The sequence below is a fragment of the Mastigoproctus giganteus genome, chromosome 9 (genome assembly GCF_048544385.1).
Source record: "Mastigoproctus giganteus isolate SK-2022 chromosome 9, ASM4854438v1, whole genome shotgun sequence".
Taxonomy (NCBI): domain Eukaryota; kingdom Metazoa; phylum Arthropoda; class Arachnida; order Uropygi; family Thelyphonidae; genus Mastigoproctus; species Mastigoproctus giganteus.
This window is the reverse complement of record NC_143583.1, coordinates 227,249,843-227,263,718: the sequence shown is the minus strand read 5'-3', so window position 1 is coordinate 227,263,718 and position 13,876 is coordinate 227,249,843. Positions and strand designations below refer to the sequence as shown.

The window sequence follows — 13,876 nt, the reverse complement described above, 5'->3', positions numbered from 1 at the left end:
GGAGTATATGATGAGAGCCTTGTCGATCAATTCGGCCCTGGAGGGATTGTGCAAGGCTCAAGGGGTAGAATTTTTTTCAGCCTGGACTGTACTTGTTAACAGGAGAGATTGCTTCTACAGGGATGGGATACACTTAAATAGAAAGGGTGCAAGAATTTTCGCTGATGCTGTCGAGGCAGAGTTAGGTGGGTCGGAAAACTGATAGTTGGGGGATACAAGGACTAATAGATTAACAGTAGCCACTGGCAGAGGTGGAAGTGATTCTTGCACTGCTTCTATTGAAATGAGCAGAAGCCTGAAAAACAAGATGCCGGATATTTCAGAGACTGCTGGGAGTCATTGCGGTACAAGTAAACACATGGGTTGTGTTAGGGTAGCCAAGAATAGAAACAGGTGCATGTATACCTGCGTGTACACCAATGCTAGGAGTTTGGTAAATAAATTTGATGAATTTGAGGTATTGCTCAAAACATCAAAGGCAGATATTGTTGGGATATCAGAGACGTGGTGTCACACAGATATAAGGAATGCGGAACTGGAATTTGGGGAATACAATGTGTATAGAAATGATAGAGAGGACAGGAGGGGAGGAGGGGTTATGCTATTAGTTAAGAAACACAAAGTCCAAGGAAGTGAAGCCAGTCGACATCGATGGACAGGGCAGTATCGAGTCAGTTTGGTGTGACATAAGCATAGGGAAATCAAAATTGAGAGTAGGAGTGTGCTATAGACCTAATGACTCTGATGAGTATAATAAGATATTATACAGGGAAATAGAGTGGGCCAGTAAATCAGAGAGTCTTATAATGGGGGATTTTAATTTCCCAGATATTGACTGGAATTTGTGGGTTGGTCACTCGCACACTAGCAAGGCTTTTGTGGATTTATTGGATGATTGTTTTCTACATCAGCATGTTCGTGAGGCAACAAGAGGGAGCAATACTCTTGATCTGATTATCAGTAGTGATTCTTCATGCATTAAGAATCTGCAAATAAATGAACCACTAGGTGGCAGTGATCACAGTGTGTTGGAGTGGGATTTACTCAAGGAGGTAACTACCATCAGAGGTAAAGGGAAGGGTTTTTGTTTTCGTAAAGGCGACTATGATGGTCTGAGACAGTATTTAAATTCTATACAGTGGGACTAACTGATGATGTTACCAACAGCAAACTCAAAATGGGAAGCATTCAAGGAACTAATCTTGGAGGCTACCAGGCTTTACATACCAACTAAGAAATATTGTTCAAGGTTTAGGCCTAAATGGCTGTCAGATGAACTAATGAGACATGTGGCAGAGAAGAAAAATGCATGCGATACATACAAATTGATGGGTGACATGGAAGCCTATGACAGATATAAGCTGGTCTGTAACCAAGTCACAAAGGAGATTAGGCAGGCAAAGGCAGACTACGAAAAATCCTTGGCAAAGGATGCAAAGAAAAACAGAAAAGAGTTCTTTACCTATTTAAACTCAAGAAGGAAAGGGATGAATCAGATTGGTCCACTTGATATTGATGGTTCAACAGTTGAGGATCCTGCTCAGGTGGCTAACAATCTAAACGAGTATTTTGCATCTACATTCACGCATGAGGAGTTATTCAGGAAGGAGAAGGATGTAGGTAAAGTAAACATTGGCAGTGAGCTGGATGATTTTGTAATAACTGAGAGGAAAGTGGAGGAGAGATTGTTGAGGATAAACATAAAAAAGGCACCTGGGGTGGATGGGATCTATCCAGTTATATTAAAGGAGGCAGCAAAGGAAGTAAGCAAACCTCTAGCCATAATTATGAGAGCTTCTTTGGACTCAGGGGAGGTACCCATAGACTGGAGATGTGCAAATGTAACCCCAATTCACAAAGGAGGATCAAAGGCTGACACAAGTAATTATAGACCTGTTAGTTTAACTTCTGTTCCAGGTAAATTAATGGAGGCACTGGTTAAAGAAGCACTGCAGGATCATCTAGACAAGAATTCAGTTATAGCTCAGACGCAGCATGGTTTTGTTAAGGGCAGGTCTTGCCTGACCAATTTGATTGGATACTATGATGTAGTCACAAAAGAACTGGATGCAGGGAATAACTTTGATATTATATATTTGGATCTTAGGAAGGCTTTTGATACTGTTGCACATGGAAGACTGCTGCACAAATTGGAGCAGTGTGGCATTGGAGGCAAATTGCTGCTATGGATAAGGGGATGGTTGAGTGGCAGAAGACAGAGAGTGGTAATCAATGGACACTGCTCAACGTGGACTAATGTTATTAGTGGAGTTCCTCAGGGTTCAGTGTTGGGTCCGTTGTTGTTTTCGGTGTTTATGAATGATATTGATGATGGGATATCAAGTTTAATGTCCAAGTTTGCAGATGATACAAAGGTTGGCAGGGTTGTTAAGGACACCACTGACGCTATTCTGCTGCAACAGGATCTGGAAAGGTTGAACAGATGGGCTGAGAGGTGGCAAATGAAGTTTAACATTGACAAATGTAAAGTACTACATATGGGAAACAGTAACCCCAGAGCAACGTATCAACTCTGCGGTACTACACTGACAGTGGTGGAGAATGAAAAGGACCTGGGGGTAATTGTGCAGGCAGATATGAAGTTCTCTGAACAGTGCAGACGAGCTGCAAGAGTAGCTCATGGTGTCTTGTCAATGATATACAGTAATTTTTCTAGCAGGGACAAGGAGGTGATTATTCCCTTGTATAAAGCAATGGTTAGGCCACATCTTGAGTACTGTATACAGGTCTGGAGGCCTCATTTCAAGAAGGATGTAGAGCTGCTGGAACGGGTACAGAGAAGGGCAACAAGATTAGTGAATGGAACAAAGGGTTGCTCTTACGAAGAAAGGCTTAAGTTTTTCAAATTACAGAGTCTGGAGACTAGGCACCGGCGAGGTGATCTGATAGAGGTGTATAAGGCTTTGAATGGTTTGAGCATGCTCAATGCCAATGAGATTCTTCATCTTGCTCAGAATAATCAGCTCAGAGGGCATAAATTCAAATTGAGGAAGGACGGATGTCGGATAGATGTGCAGAAATTTGCCTTTGGCCAGCGGGTGGTTGGTTGGTGGAACCGACTTCCATCACTTGTTGTTGAAGTTGATAGCCTAAACAAATTTAAGGCTCAACTGGACAGGTATTTCGAGCGAACGGAGGGGTGAAATGGGAGTGTTTTTTTTTTTTTTTTTCTCTTCTGGCTGACGCTGAATAAGCTTGCTTTCTTGCATCATATGCCTGTACTAATGCTAATGCTAATACCTAGCCCCAGTAGTCCAAATATTTGTTGAAAAATTTTTTTGTTAAATCTAAAATATCTTGCCTCTAATAGAAGGGTGGTGAGCTCAAGAATATGGTCTATAGAAAGGGAGGTACGTTTTGTTACGGTATCATCTGTTTCTAAAAACTTGCGTAAGGCTTGTAAAGTAAATGGAATGTGGACGTTAGTGCAGAGGGAAGTGACATCATAGGAAGCTAAGATGTCTGTAATGGATATTGTAATATTATTGATTTTTGAAAAGCTTGATTGGTGTTATTGATCTTGAATGTGGAAAATTTAGTAAGAGGGGTTATAAATTAGCAAAAGCTGATTTGCTGTATGAAACAATTAGTCTTAAAGGATGGTCAGTTTTGTGTAACTTAATGATCCCAAAACATGTGGGGGAGTATGTTATTACGGATTCCAATTTGCTGTAGTGTGAAAAGGTTGATTTCCTTATTTTGTCTGAGTTTCCTGAGAATTATGTCGAGTTTGTTTTTGAGTTTTGTGATGTAATGGTTATTTTCATTTACATATGTATTTGGGTCTGCTAAGATAGATTCTAATTTTTCGGTGTAGGTATCTTTATCTATTGTAATGATCGTGTCTCCTTTGTCAGTAACGGATATTGTAATATTGTAAATAATATTACAATATATGTTACAGACATCTTAGCTTCCTATGACATCACTTCCCTCTACACTAATGTCCCCATCCCATTTACATCTGCTCAACCTTTCCAGATCCTGTTGCAGCAGCATAGTGTCAGTAGTGTCCTTGACAACCCTGCCAACCTTCATATCATCTGCAAACTTGGACATTAAGCTTGATATTCCATCATCAATATCATTTATAAATACAGAAAACAATAATGGACCCAATACTGAACCCTGAGGGCTCCACTAATAACATTAGTCCACGATGAGCAGTGTCCATTGATTGCCACTCTCTGTCTTCTCCCCCTCAACCACCCCTTTATCCATAGCAGCAATTTGCCTCCAATGCCACACTGCTCCAATTTGAGCAGCACTCTTCCTTGTGCAACAGTATCAAAAGCCTCTCTAAGATCCAAGTATATAATATCAAAGTTATTCCCTGCGTCCAGTTCTTTTGTGACTGCATCATAGTATCCAATCAAATTGGTCAGGCAAGACTTCCCCTTAATAAAACCATGCTGTCTGAGCTATAACTGAAGTCTTGTCTAGATGATCCTGCAGTGCTTCTTTAACCAGTGCCCCCATTAATTTTCCTGGAACAGAAGTTAAACTCGCAGGTCTGTAATTACTTGTGACAGCTTTGATCCTCCTTTATGAATTGGGGTCACATTTGCACATATCCAGTCCATGAGTCCAAGGAAGTTCTCATAATTATGGCTAAGGGTTTGCTTACTTCCTTTGCTGCCTCCTTTAATATAACTGGATAGATTCCATCCACCCCAGGTGTCTTTCTTATGTTTATCTTCAACAATTTCTCCTCCACTTTACTCTCAGTTATTACAAGATTCTCTAGCTTACTTCCAGAGTTGAATACACCTCTGGCATTCCCCTTGCTGAATAACTCCTCATGTGTGAATGTTGATGCAAAATATTCATTTAGTTTGTTAGCTACCTGAGCAGGATCATCAACGGTTGACCCATCGATATCAAGTGGACCAATCTGATTCATCCCCATCCTTCTAGAGTTTACATAAGTGAAGAACTCTTTGCTGTTTTTCTTTGCATCCCTTGCCAAAGATTTCTCGTAAACTGCCTTCGCCTGGCTAAACTTCTTTGTAACTTGGTTACAGATCAACTTGTATCTATCATAGGCTTCTGTGTCATGTGTTAATTTGTATGTATCCCATGCATTTTTCTTCTCTGCCATGTGTCTCATTAATTCATCTAACATCCATGTAGGCCTAAACCTTGAACAATATTTGTTAGTTGGTATGTAAAGCCTAGTAGCTTTCAAGATAAGTTCTTTGAATGCTTCCCATTTTGAATTTGCTGTTGGTAACATCATCAATTGGTCCCACTGTATAGAATTTAAATACTGTCTCAGTCCATCGTAGTGGCCTTTATGAAAGCAATAACCAAGGGTTATTGCTTTCGTAAAGTGGGGAGCATTCAAGGATGGGGAGCATTCATCCTTGAATGCTCCCCATTTCCAAAAATGGGGAGCATTCAAGGATGTAACTGTCGAAGCTACATGACTTGTTGAGACTGGTGGCACAGAAGAAAAGAAAATACGCATGGAATGCATATAAATTATCAACTGATACAGATTCCTACAATAGTTATATTCTGGTAGTTACCTCTATGGTAGTTACCTCTTTGAGTAAATCCCACTTCAGCACACTGTGATCACTTCCGCCTAGTGGTTCATTTATCTGCAGATTCTTAATGCATGAAGAATCACTACTGATAATCAAATCAAGAGTATTACTCCCTCTAGTTGCCTCCCAAACATGCTAATGTAGAAAACAATCATCCAATAAATCCACAAAAGCCTTGCTAGTGTGTGAGTGACCAGCCCCCAAATTCCAGTCAATATCTGGGAAATTAAAATCCCCCATTATAAGACTCGCTGATTTACTGGCCCACTCTATTTCCCTGTAGAGTTTCTTATTATACTCATGAGTCAATACACCTATAGCACACTCCTACTCTCAATTTTGATCTCCCAATGCTTATGTCACACCAAACTGATTCGACACTGCACTGTCCAGCGATGTCGACTGGCTTCACTTCCTTGGATTTTATGTATTTCTTAACTAATAGCATAACCCCTTCTCCCTTCCTATCCTGTCTATCCTCTCTGTAGACATTGTACTCCCCAAATTCCAGTTCTGCATTCCTTATATCTGTGTGACACCATGTCTCTGAAATCCAAACAATATCTGCCTTTTATGTTTTGAGCAATACCTCAAATTCATCAAATTTATTTACCAAACTCCTAGCATTGGTGTACACGCAGGTATACATGCACCTGTTTCTATTCTTGGCTACCCTAACACAACCCATGTGTTTACTTGTACCTCAATGATTCCCAGCAGTCTCTGAAATATCCTGCATCTTATGTTCCAGGCTGCTGCTCATTCCAATAGAAGCAGTGCAAGAATCACTTTCACCTCTGCCAGTGGCGACTGTTAATCTAGTAGTCCTTGTATCCCCCAAAGCTAGCAGTTTTCTGACCCACCTAATACTGCCTCGATAGCATCAGCAAACATTCTTGCACCCTTTCTATTTAAGTGTATCCCATCCCTGTAGAAGCAGTCTCTCCTGTTAACAAGTACAGACCAGTCTGAAAAAAATTCTACCCCTTGAGCCTTGCACAGTCTTTCGAGTGCCGAATTGATCGACAAGGCTCTCGTCATATACTCCCTCCTATCGTGTCTGGTCAGAATTGCAGACACTTTCAAATTCAACCCTAATTCACAGCTTTTTTTCAACAGTGACCTGTACTTGTTAAGTAAAAATCTTAAATGGAGAGCACTCAAGGATATAACTGTAACTGCTTAATCTTACATTACTAATGTAGCTCAACTTTTCTTTTTTAATTGATGGCATTTTAATGTCTTTACCTTTCTTTTAAGTTAAATGTAATAACACATGGATAATTGAGGTTACTGATAATAATAAGCCATTGCCTTAATATTAATTTGAGCAATTAATACTCTACTTTAAGACTTACTCTAAATTTTTTATCATCATTGGATCTTCTTAAAGAAGTCACTTTTGTAAAGTGACTAACTGTAAAGTGCTTTTGTCTCCTTGAATGTAACTACAGTGGTTTCAGTTTTTAAATTCTATGTTGTGGGGTGGAACTGAAGTTATCTATAGCAAAATTCAAAATGGGGAGCATTCAAGGATGTAACTGTAGAAGCTACATGACTTGTTGAGACTGGTGACACAGAAGAAAAGAAAATACGCATGGAATGCATATAAATTATCAACTGATACAGATTCCTACAATAGTTATACTCTGCAATCAACTCACAAGCTCAGCAAATTACAAGAAATCTCTGGCAAGGAATGCAAAGAATAGCAGCAAAGGTTTTCTTTACTGAATGTAAATGTTAGAAGGTAGGGGATGATTCTTCACTAGATATGAATGGTTTAACTGTTGCTGATCCTGCTCAGTCTGCTGAAAAACTGAATAGGTATTTTGCACTTGCATTCACACATGAAAAATCTCTGAAGGATAGGAATGCCAGAAGTCTGTCAAATTCTAACAGGTAGCTGAAAGATTTTGTGATGATTGAGAGGAAATTGGAAGAGAAATTGCTGAAGCCAAATGTAAAAAAAAAAAAGGCACCTTGGTGGATGGGATCTATCTAATTAAATTAGAAGAGGTAGCCATGATTGTGAGAGCACCCTTGGATTCAGGGGAATTCCCTATGGTCTGGAGATGTGTGAATGTATTGCCAATTCATAAAGGGAGATTTGTTAGCAAAGGATAGTCCACATCTCGAGTACGCATACCTGTTTGGAGCCCACATTTTAGGAAGGATGTGGATCTGTTGGAACAGATGCAGAGAAGAGCAATTAGATTGGTTAAAGGAACAAGGAAAGGTTTCGATTCTGAAACTGTAGTGACTGCAGAATAGGCACCTGCAAGGAGATCTGATAGAGATGTGCAAGGTTGTGAATGGATTCAGTAAGCTGAGTACTGATGAAATCCTTCCTCTTGCTCAGACTGTACATGTAACCGGGGGCATAAATTTAAACTGAAGAAGGATGAAGGATGGTTACAAAGTCAAAGTATGGAAATTAGCCTTCAGCCAGTGGCTAGTCAATGTTTTAACAAACTCCCTTGTGCTGTTGTAGAGATTAGTAGTTGAATTCAACAATGAACTAGTCGAGTGGTTTTCAACTGGGGTGCCGCAACAACATTGCAGGGGTGCTGTGTAATTTTGGCTTAAGTTACTTAAACTTATTATTATTTTATTTATTTTATTTTTTTGAAATTTATATACAGGTAGTTCTCAACTTTACAAGTTAATTCGTTCCTAGAGCTTGTAAAGCGAAAACTCGTAAAGCATGAATTAAATCCCATGAACATAATGTTAAAAATAGGGGTTATTTTCTCAACAATGAAATTAGTTAGCTAATTAGTTTGTTTAAACAATGATTGATTTATCCAAAGAAATTAAAACGTAGCCTGTAAAATCAAGCAAATTATAATAATAAAAAAATTATTTATGACTTACGATGTTGTTTTTTTTTTTTTTTTTTTTTTTTTTTTTTTTTTTTAGGAGCATTAGCAACTAAGGCCATATTGCTCCGTGAACATGCGGTGGTCATTCCTGACCTTTCCGCATCCTCCGTATTTGGTGGTGACGGGCTCGAACCCCGGTCTAATCAAGAAGCGTGTGCTACTCACTGCTGCTCCTTCCCACCTGGCTACGGAGGCGCCTCTTATGACTTACAAATTTTAAAGAATGTTTATTCTTCATCATCTAAATGCACACTTGTTGATCACTTATTATTGGCTCAGCACTCATTGATTTATTGCATAAAGAGTCGTCTTCTTCAGAAATGCTTCAAGAGGTGTTTGTTTCCAAGATAATCTTCTATTTTCTTTATAAATTTCAATAGATGCATAAGCAATTTTTAACGGAATGCACAAATTGCAACTAACACGATTATCGCGGAGTTACAAGTTTACGAAGCTTAAAAAAAAAAAGGAATGAAAAGAAGATTCTGAAAATTTATTTATGTTTTTTGTCAATAAAGGGGAAACATATTTCGCCATAATAACACAAAAAAACCACACTATTCCAGCTATCGGTATTTTCGCAAATGCAATAACATCGAGTTTACTTCCCGTTTATAATTGCTTGCAGCAACAGAAAAGCCCAATAAACGGGAAAGTGCAAATTGTTTTATGGTTGTGACCTCCAGAAATGTGCTGTAGAAAAATATCACAAAGGCTTTCAAAATTGGTTCTTATAACAGTATATCCAATACGATGAAAGTGTAGTGAATTTTAGTGATTTGAATTGGTAACTAGTACAATTTGCACCTTAAAAATGACCTTTTTGGAGAGTTATATAGTGAAAATTTCAACTTCTGATGTTATGGAACGAATTACCAAAAAACAATGTGATACAGTGGTGTCTCTGGAAGGGATTAATATCGTAAAGCTGGGTAGACGTTTTTGTATAGCTATGCGCATGGTTTTAAATGCGGCATTTATGAATGTTTAACATTCATTTTTTTGCAATTAATGTTCATATTTTCGATTTTGTTGATATTGATACTATGAAGGAAAAAAAACTCGTAAACCCGGGAACTTGTAAATCGAGAACTGCTTGTATTTATTTAATTATAAAAAGGTGTACAGTATTCATTGTATTGTATCTTTTTAATTTTGTGGTGATCTATAATTGATGTTTATTTAGTACCTCTATATAAAGAATAAAATTATTATATAAGTATATATAATTTGCTTTATGAATTTTAATTTTGTTTACAATTAAATTATTATAATAACTATCATATAACATATTTTTTTAATATTACATGCGCGCGTGCACACACACACACACACACACACACACACACACACACACACACACACACACACACACACACACACACACACACACACACACACACACACACACAGAATCAGATTATTAAATTGGGGCATTGTGAACCAAGGAACTTTGGGAACCTCTGAACTAGACAAACAGAAGATATGGTGAAATAGGAAGTGCTGACTTTTTTTTTTTTTTTTTTTGTTTAAGTTTACTTTCTTGCATTATTTGCTAATACTAAGAAAATCAAAAGGTATGCTTTTGTCTGGGATTTAAATAGTATTTCAACTATATTTGAAATAAATATTTTCTTTATTTTTAAGATATATATATTTGGAGCCTTTTATGACTCAAGAGAAGATATAAATTGTTCTGTGGAAGTAAAACAACAAAAAGTAAAGAAGGAATTCAAAGACCCTGTAGTACACATTTCTAATAGTACATGTGTATCTTGCCAAGTGATATTACCATCTGGTAGGTAAGCATATTAAATAAATTAATAAAATATACACTGAGTGATCACTGAATTATGACCACCCCTATGAAAACTGAATGCAACCCCTCGACCATGTGAGGTACGAGAGTGCGCAGTTAGTCGACCTACGTAGCATAGATAAGGTGTCAGTGGTTCAGTAAGTCGTAAAATTCAGAGCGTGATGGGTAAAAGGAAGGATTTATCGGACTTTGATAAAGGACAGATTGTGGGTGCTCGACGAGCTGGTGCCTTGATTTCCCAAACGGCTGAACTGGAGGAGTGTTCGAGAGCTACTGTAGTTAAAGTGTTCCAGGGCTGGTAACAAAATGCATTTTGATATGCATTTTGATACCAGCCATGGAACAACGACCTGACAGCAAAACTGCAATGGTTAGTGAAAGGTTGATGTTAGAGGTGAGTGCCAGGTCCAACGACTCATACAGGCAAACAGGAGCAGCACTATTGAAGAATTGACTATGCAATATATGGCATGACTATGCGTTGCACACTTGCACGTATGGGCTATACCAGCAGGCGACCCTCTATGGCATCCTCTCCTAACCAAGGTTCATTGGCGTAAAAGACTCGCCTGGTGCAAAGAGCATGCATGTTGGACATTAGAAGACTGGAAGATGTGCTGGTCAGATGAGTCACATTATTTACTCCACACCGTGGACGATCATGTACGGATTTGGCGTCAACAACATGTTTGTTTGTTTGTTATTTTGTTTTTAGGAGCATTAGCAACTAAGGCCATATTGCTCCGGAATATGCTGTGGTCATTCCCTGACCTTTCCGCATCCTCCATATTTGGTGGTGACGGGCTTGAAACCCGGTCTAATCAAGAAGCGTGTGCTACGCACTGCTGCTCCTTCCCACCTGGCTACAGAGGTGCCACAACAACATTAGACTCTTGATCCATCATGCATGATATCAAAAGTGCAGGCCAGTGGAGGTGGTTGTATGGTGTCAGGCATGTTTCACTAGCAGGAACTTGGACCCTTGGTGCATGTGGAACAATGTATCAGTGGTCTCTGCTATCATCAACTGCTTGCTGACTGTGTACACACACCCCCCACCCATGTTACACCTTTTCCCAAATGGCAATGGTGTCTTCCAAGATGATGACAAAACAAGTGCCTGTCATCAGGCACTTGTTTTTCAGGAATGGTTTAAGGAACACAGTTCTGACTTCCAGCATATTGATTGGCCTCTGAACTCCCACCGATATCAGTCCCATAGAGTACTTGTGGGACACTGTGGAAAGGCATATCAGGTGTCTGGATACACTAATCAACTCCATACCTGCATTTCTGACCGCACACAGCTTGGTTGGCCATACCTCCCAAATGCTTCCGCCATCTTGTTGAATCAATGCCATGTTGGATAGTTGCTGTACTGAGGACAAAAGGAGGACCTATGAAGTATTAGGTAGGTGATCATAATTCAGTGATCACTCAGTGTGTAGTGAAACTTGCATGACCAAAAACTCAGATTTAAGCAAGAATATTTCAAGACTAATTAGTAGGAAAGAAACTATACTAAATTATGAATTAATTTATTATCACTTATAATAAATGATATAATTCTGAATATAATCTTCCAGTAAATGATATAATCTTCCAGTCATTTTGAAATTGTGAAATATTTCATTATGTCAAAAAAAGTATCGGTGATAATATAAATTTTTGTTTTATGAAATCATAGTGAGGGCTATAATTTCATGGAAATGCTTGTTTTCCTTCCTGCTAACCCGATTGTGTTCTTGAAAGTACAAAAAAAAAAAAAAAAAAAGAGAGTACATGTATGTTTTTTAGATAACAGTTTTCCCTCTGATCAGATGACTCATTAACAGCTTGAATCCTTGGATTATTTATAATAGCCACCTTTTCAAGTCAGACTAAAGTATTTCCAATGAAATGCAAGAACCTCCGAAATAACTCAGCGAAAAAAAAAGGTGTGAGAGGATATGGCATAGGGAGACTTCTTTACCTGCTGTATAGGTGATAGACATCCTTCATTAAAAAATTAAATGAATTTTACTAAATTAATCACATTCCACATTTAATACTAATTGTATACTAAATTCTAATGGATAACAGCCTGAATTTCTTGATTATTTATGAATAGGCTTGATGAACTGCATGAGCCAATGTAACTTTTCTACACTTAAATATAATGTAAAGATAGCCTTAGATGCTAATGCGCCAATTAAATCTAATATAATGTAAAGAAGAATTACAGTATCATATGGCAAAAACAAAAATTACTATAAATTACCATTAGTATGTATAAATATAGTGCAAATGAATGCATCAGGAATACATAGCTATATCTGAATAAATCAGATTATTAATAAAACGGCATCGTTTTAAGTTATATCTCATATTGTGAATACCTTCACAACGAGTTGCCATGATATTGCACTACTTCGAATAAGTAACGCTTCACCTAAGGAGAAGACTAATGTTACTTATTCTCAGATGGATACCACCACCCAGACGGCACCGTTTCAGGGCTATTTGGCCCTTCTTCGGTGGGTGGGTAGGTAGGTAGGTACCCGAGTGATGCAATGATGGCAAAACAGTTATGAAGTATAACTCCACAATATGAGAGATGCCTGATGGTGTATCATGTATTTAGACTCAAGCATTTAGGGCATAAGCCTCAAGCTATGAAGGAGTGTAGACTATGTATAAATATAGTGCAAATGCATTTATATTTATATATTTATACATAGTCTAGACTCCTTCATAGCTTGAGGCTTATGCCCTAAATGCTTGAGTCTAAATACATGATAAAACATGAAAAATGATACAACATGATACATGAAAAATCTAGCAATTATTTCTTTTTTCTTTACAATTTGTATAGGAAAAATTAATTCATTAATTAAATGTAGTTCTAATGCAGCATTGTTAACTGTTGGCAGTCCATGCACATTTTGTATGTTGTTACTTAAGAATTGCAAATGGTGTCACTTGTGAATAGGTACATATGTACAGAGAGAAAAGAGACTTAAAAGTATATGGGAAAGAGCAATAAATATTATTCACTTGTAATTGAACTAAATGTCTGAAATTTTGAGAATGTAAATCTATATTTTTTATTTATTAAGTGTTCTCTAAAGTTTTGATCTAAGTAATTAATTAGTAAGAAGATAACTATGTTTAGTTTTCACTTCAGTTAGTCACAGGAAAAGAACAAAAAATTCAATTAATTTTAAGGGAAAAAAAAAAAAAAGAATATACCTGAAATGTTACACACCATACATATTACCTAACTCTTAATGGAATGGAAATATGTTATCAGATGTTTAGAGACTATTTAATAAGATAATGTTCATTTGATATCAAATTTTCAGCATATATTTCATTGGTCCCTGGAAAGCTTTTAAGTTCATTCATAGGTTCCCCCACTGATCACAGAAATCTATTCATATAAATGAAAGTATATTTTGCATATTATTCCAGAAGAAAAAGTCAAACAGGCCAGATTTTCAACTTATGTTCTGTTGGATCTTGAGAAAATTCCAGGTCCAGTTACTATTTAACAGTCCTCATTTCCTTTCCTCCTCTAAAAAAATTGGCATAAATTAAATTATATTTTCACATTAATT

The 13,876-nt window shown here is 37.6% G+C and overlaps 1 protein-coding gene across 1 annotated transcript in view; it reads left to right on the top strand.

The window, feature by feature from the left end:
* Positions 1-13,876, top strand: part of LOC150081151 (uncharacterized) — a 157,123-nt gene that overhangs the window by 101,274 nt on the left and 41,973 nt on the right. The window contains exon 5 of the mRNA XM_090380945.1: positions 10,106-10,256. Coding sequence (XP_090237071.1) covers positions 10,106-10,256 — 151 coding nt within the window. The remainder of the gene's footprint in view (positions 1-10,105; positions 10,257-13,876) is intronic.